The 6772-nt window shown below is 39.9% G+C and overlaps 1 protein-coding gene across 1 annotated transcript; it reads left to right on the plus strand.

Annotated features, from left to right (window-relative positions):
- Window positions 1–5586: 5586 nt before the first annotated feature.
- Window positions 5587–6555, plus strand: LOC147368330 (olfactory receptor 7A17-like). The gene has a single exon (XM_086408784.1). The coding sequence runs from the start codon at window positions 5587–5589 to the stop codon at window positions 6553–6555; it is 969 nt and encodes a 322-aa protein (XP_086264910.1).
- The last annotated feature ends 217 nt before the right edge of the window (window positions 6556–6772 follow it).

Here is a 6772-nt window from a genome sequence, read left to right on the forward strand (position 1 = left end):
GGCCTGGTGTGCTGCAATTCTTGGGGTCGTAAAGAGTCGGACATGACTGAGTGACTGAACCAAACTGAAGTCAGCAGATGTTGGCAATTTAATCTCTGGTTCCTCTGCCTTTTCTAAAACCAGCTTGGATATCTGGAAGTTCATGGTTCATGTATTGCTGAAGCCTGACCTGGAGAATTTTGAGCATTATTTTACTAGCATGTGAGATGAGTGCAATTATGTGGTAGGTTGAGCATTCTTTGGTATTGCCTTTCTTTGGGATTGGAATGAAAACTGACCTTTGCCAGTCCTGTGGCCACTGATGAGTTTTCCAAATTTGCTGGCATATTGAGTGCAGCACTTTCACAGTATCATCTTTCAGGATTTGAAATAGATAAACTGGAATTCCATCAACTCCACTAGCTTTGTTTGTAGTGATGCTTTCTAAGGCTCACTTGACTTCACATTCCAGGATGTCTGGCTCTAGGTGAGTGATCACACCGTCACTATCTGGGTCATAAAGATATTTTTTGTACAGTTCTTCTGTGTATTATTGCCACCTCTTCTTAATATCTTCTGCTTCTGTTAGGCCCATACCATTTCTGTCCTTTTTTGAGCCCATCTTTGCATGAAATATTCCCTTGGTATCTCTAATTTTCTTGAAGAGATCTTTAGTTTTTCCCATTCTGTTGTTTTCCTCTATTTCTTTGCATTGATTGCTGAGTAAGGCTTTCTTATGTCTCCTCGCTATTCTTTGGAACAATGCATTCAGGTGCTTATATCTTTCCTTTTCTCCTTTGCTTTTTGCTTCTCTTCTTTTAACAGCTATTTGTAAGACCTCCCCAGACAGCCATTTTTCTTTTTTGCATTTCTTTTCCATGGGGATGGTCTTGATCCCTGTCTCCTGTACAATGTCATGAACCTCAGTCCATAGTTCATCAAGCACTCTTATCTATCAGATCTCGTCCCTTAAATCTATTTCTCACTTCCACTGTATAATCAAAAGGGATTTGATTTAGGTCATACCTGAATGGTCTAGTGGTTTTTCCTACTTTCTTCAGTTTAAATCTGAATTTGGCAATAAGTAGTTCATGGTCTGAGCCACAGTCAGCTCCTGGTCTTGTTTTTGCTAACTGTATAAAGCTTCTCCATCTCTGGCTGCAAAGAATATAATCAATCTGATTTTGGTATCGACCATATGGTGATGTCCCTATGTAAAATCTTCTCTTGTGTTGTTCTAAGAGGATATTTGCTATGACCAGTGCATTCTCTTGGCTAGACTCTATTAGCCTTGCCCTGCTTCATTCCATATTCCAAGGCCAAATTTGCCTGTTACTCCAGGTGTTTCTTGATTTCCTGCTTTTGCATTCCAGTCTCCTATAATGAAAAGGACATCTTTTTGAGGGTGTTAGTTCTAAAAGGTCTTGGAGGTCTTCATAAAACCGTTCAACTTCAGCTTCTTCAGCATTACTGGTTGGGGAATAGATTGGATTACTGTGCTATTGAATGGTTTGACTTGGAAATGAACAGAGATCATTCTGTCATTTTTGAGATTGCATCCAAGTACTGCATTTCAGATTCTTTTGTTGACCATGATGGCTACTCCATTTCTTCTAAGGGATTCCTGCCTGCAGTAGTGGGTATAATGGTCATCTGAGTTAAATTCACCCATTCCGGTCCATTTTAGTTTGCTGATTCCTAGAATGTCGACGTTCACTCTTGGCATCGCCTGTTTGACCACTTCCAATTTGCCTTGATTCATGGACCTAACATTCCAGGTTCCTATGCAATATTGCTGTTTACAGCATCGGACCTTGTTTCTATCACCAGTCACATCCACAGCTGGGTATTGTTTTTGCTTTGGCTCCATCCCTTCATTCTTTCTGGAGTTATTTCTCCACTGATCTCCAGTAGCATATTGGGCACCTACTGACCTGGGGAGTTCCTCTTTCAGTATCCTATCATTTTGCCTTTTCAATACTGTTCATATGGTTCTCAAGGTAAGAATACTGAAGTGGTTTGCCATTCCCTTCTCCAGTGGACCACATTCTGTCAGACCTCTCCACCATGACCTGTCCGTCTTGGGTGGCCCCACGTTGCATGGCTTAATTTCATTGAGTTAGACATGGCTGTGGTCTGTGTGATTAGATTGACTAGTTTTCTGTGATTGTGGTTATTTATTTATTTATTTATTTATTTTAATTTTATTTTTTAACTTTACAATATTGTATTGGTTTTGCCATATATCAACATGAATCTGCCACAGGTATACACGTGTTCCCCATCCTAAACCCTCCTTCTTCCTCCCTCCTTGTACCATCCCTCTGAGTCGTCCCAGTACACCATCCCCAAGCATCCAATATCGTGCATTGAACCTGGACTGGTGACTCATTTCATATATGATATTATACATGTTTCAATGCTATTCTTCCAAATCGCCCCACCCTCTCCCTCTCCCACAGAGTCCAAAAGACTGCTCTATACATATGTTTCTGTTTGCCTGCATGCATGTTAAGTGGCTTCAGTTGTTTCTGACTCTTTGTGACCGTATGGACTGTAGCCCACCAGGCTCCTCTGTTCATGGGATTCTCCAGGCAAGAATACTAGAGTGGCTTTCATTCCCTCCTCCAGGGGATCTTCCTGACCCAGGAATTTTTTTTTTTTTCCTGACCCAGGAATTGAACCTGCCTCTCTTATGCCTCCTGCATTGGCAGACAGGTTTGTCTTTTTTTTTTTTTTTTTTTTTTTACCACTAGCGCCACCTGGAAAGGCCTTTTTTCTATTTAAGTGCACATATATTCACATATCTTTCTGAAAGTACAATAGTAATTAGCCTCCAATTAAAACAAATAAATTTATATTAAAAAAAGAAAAGCTATAGGTCAACAATAATAGGAATGAAAAGAGAAAAACAACTACAGATAGGTACAGATTGTGATAATAAAAGGATATTATGGAAAAAAAAATAGTGGCCATAGCAGTTGAAGTCTCTGATGATTAGGATTTTGCATTGTCATGGTAAAGTAATAGTACAATGAACATTTAATATAATATAATATAACATGTTCAGGCATGAATCCTATGAAAAAATTTATTCAGGACAATAGGATGGATTGACATGGTGTCAGAGTATAGTTTGAAAAGCCTTTTGCGTGTTGAACAAAGACCAGAATAACATTGGGCTATGCTCATCAGATTTGTTTTTAAAATATGACAGTGCTTAAACTCCAAGAATAACAAACACACGATGCCCCATAAGAAAACTGGGAAAGAGCTTGCCTCATTCCCTATAGCACAGTAAAAAATTGGTCAAAGAAATGGAAAAGATTTTGGGAATCTTTCTTCTATTGCTTTATATAAAACACGTTTAGCTTTTGTTGTTTTCCTTTGGATACTCATTTTTGTTTGTGTCTCAGATGGTAAAGCGTCTGTCTGCGATGAGGGAGACCTGGGTTCGATCCCTGGGTCAAGGAGATCCCCTGGAGAAGGAAATGGCAGCCCAATCCAGTATTCTTGCCTGGAAAATTCCATGGATGGAGGAGCCTGGTGGGCTACAGTCCATGAGGTAGCAAAGAGTCGGACACGACTGAGACACTTCACTTCACTTTATTTACTTTGCCCATTTTTCTTTTGGGGTAGTCAAATATTTCAAGTTTCATTCATTATAAAAGTATAACTGTTTTGTCAAGGTAAACATGTATTTTTCTTTTTGAAAATTATTTTTCCTGGACATCAAGTAGAGATAACTGGAATTGGAATGTTGCCAAACAAAGGAAGGTTTAATTCATCATGTAGTCTCAGGGACTATTAGAGCTTGTTAAATCTTTTAACCCCCTAATGTCTATTTCATTTCCCTCTCTTCTCTCTCCCTCCACCTCTCTTTCACACACTCACATACTTTTTATATTTCTTTAAATACAAAGCTGAAAGCGATCATAAAAATGAACCCCAAGTTTATTGGTCTATGGGCAGTCTGTGAACTGGATTTTTTTTTATTTAACTTTACAATATTTTTATTGGTTTTGCCATATATCAAAATGCATCTGCCACAGGTATACATGTGTTCCCCATCCTGAACCCTCCTCCCCCCTCCCTCCCCATACCATCCCTCTGGGTCTTCCCAGTGCACCAGCCCGAAGTATCCAGTATCGTGCATCGAACCTGGACTGGTCACTCGTTTCATATATGATATTATGCATATTCCAATGTCATTCTCCCAAATCATCCCACCCTCTCCCTCTCCCACAGAGTCCAAAAGACTGTTCTATACATCAGTGTCTCTTTTGCTGTCTTGTATACAGGGCTATTGTTACCATCTTTCTAAATTCCATGTATATGTGTTAGTATACTGTATTGGTGTTTTTCTTTCTGGCTTACTTCACTCTGTTTAATAGGCTCCAGTTTCATCCACCTCATTAGAACTGATTCAAATGTATTATTTTTAATGGCTGAGTAATACTCCATTGTGTATATGTACCACAGCTTTCTTATCCATTCATTCTGGGTACCATTTACACATTCTGTAAGATAAAGATGATCTGATATGGTCATCTTGAGTTACAATGGTATATGGTGTGAGGAGGGTGGTTCTGGGTGAGAAATGTGTGTTAGGAACATAGCCCAGGAGGACAAGGTGTGAGAGTGTGTGTGAGCTTGTGCCTTGAGAACAGTCCTTTAAGCAGAGGTGCTTGGATTCATATATTAAGGTGCCCTATATCACGGAGCCCAGACCTCAGTTAGCAGAAGGTACTAAGGATGGGAGATGCTTTAATTCATAGGATGCTTTTGCAACTAAATTCATAAAGTGCAAAAACAAGCATTTTCCTTAGGTCTTTTGTAGTGGCCATTCCCTCGCCAGGCACATATTTCTCTTGATATCATAATAGATCCTTCTCTCTCTTTCTTGAGCTCTCTGTTCAACTATCACCTTGTTTGCTGGCCTTACCTGAACACTCAGTACATGAAAATACCTCCTACTACACTCTTTTATATCTAGCTTTGTTTTCTTCATACCAACTGTTATTACTTGACATATTATATTTACACATTATCTTTCACCATCACTGGATTGTGAACATTTTTGTTTTTCAGCACCGTCTATTTGTTACCTGTATTTGTTTGGAGGGACTTGACAGGTGGCTCATTGGTAGAGAATCTATCTGGCAATGCAGGAGAGGCGGGTTCAAACCCTGGATTGAGAAGATCACCCGGAGAAGGAAATGGCAACCCATTGCAGTATTCTTGCCTGGGAAATCTCATGGACAGAGGTGCTTGGCAGGCTACATACAGTTCGGGGAGTCTCAAAAGTGCCAGATCCGGCTTAGCAACTAAACAATATGTGCTTTGAACATGGTTGACACTCAATATATATTCTTCAAATGTATGAAAGTATTTCTCATTACAACTGTAGAATGCATGACTTCTTTGGGAATATGCTTAGAAGGGGTCAAAAATGCCCAGCTAGAGATGAAATAGAACTTTTCTAAACACAAGATATTAAAATTAATTTATTGAGAGCAAAATAGAAATTGCATTATGTGAGTTATGCCAATTTGTGTGAAAATTACTCATGTTATTTTCATTTTTCCTGGTAGTCACCTCCACCACATGAAACCAGGTAACAATACACACTTTTCTGAATTTTTTCTTCTGGGATTCTCAGAAGATCCAAAATTGCAGCCCCTCATCTATGGGCTTTTCCTCTCCATGTACCTGATCGCTGTGTTTGGAAACCTGCTCATCATCCTGGTCACCATCTCTGACTCCCACCTTCACACCCCCATGTACTTCTTCCTCTCCAACTTGTCCTTTGTAGACATCTGCCTCACCTCCACCACCATCCCAAAGATGCTGCACAATATTGAGAACCAAAGCAAAGTCATAACCTATGAAGGCTGCATCGTCCAGGTGTATTTTTACATATTCCTTGCAGGAGTAGATGACTTCCTCCTGACAGTAATGGCCTACGACCGCTTTGTGGCCATATGCCACCCCCTGCACTACACAGTCATCATGAACCCTCGGCTCTGTGGACTGCTGGTATTGGTGCCCTGGGTGGTGAGTGCTGTGCATTCCTTGTTACAAAGTTTAATGGCTTTGCAGCTAACCTTCTGTACAAAGGTGGAAATTCCCCAATTTTTTTGTGAACTCAATCAGATGCTCCAACTTGCCTGTTCTAACACCTTTCTTAATGACACAGTGATGTATTTGGCATCAGTGCTACTAGCTGGTGGGCCGTTTGCTGGTATCCTTTACTCTTACTCTAAGATAGTCTCTTCCGTACAAAGAATCTTATCAACTCAGGGAAAGTTTAAAGCATTTTCCACTTGTGCATCTCATCTCTCAGTTGTCTTATTATTTTATTCTACAAGCCTGGGGGTGTACCTTAGCTCTGCTGCTACACACAGCTCACACTCAAGTGCAACAGCCTCCGTGATGTTCACTGTGGTAACACCCATGCTGAACCCATTCATCTACAGTCTGAGGAACAAAGACATAAAGAGGGCTCTGAAGAGAGTCTATGGAATAGTAGCTATAAAAAGGCCAATTGTCCTGGGGCAGATGAAGTGCCCTTGACTGCATTGCTCAAAGCCTGAGAATCAGTAATTGTGACACTTTCCTCAGTGTGGAATAAAATTTGCTCCTTCTACTTAATTCCTTGGATATCCATTTGTATAAAAATTCAACTTTTCTATACAATCTCAGTTACTCACTTTATTAAAATTTCTTTTCATACTATCATTTAGGGTTTTTTTTTAAAGTTGTGCTTCTTTCTACTTCAAAATTTTCCGAA

Source organism: Bos grunniens, chromosome 7 (assembly GCF_055505025.1).
Source record: "Bos grunniens cultivar Pamir isolate PY7600 chromosome 7, Bosgru_T2T1.0, whole genome shotgun sequence".
Lineage (NCBI taxonomy): Eukaryota > Metazoa > Chordata > Mammalia > Artiodactyla > Bovidae > Bos > Bos grunniens.

Coding starts and splice junctions, on each gene's coding strand:
- LOC147368330 (XM_086408784.1), top strand. CDS start 5,587: ATGAAACCAGGTAACAATACACACTTTTCTGAATTTTTTCTTCTGGGA.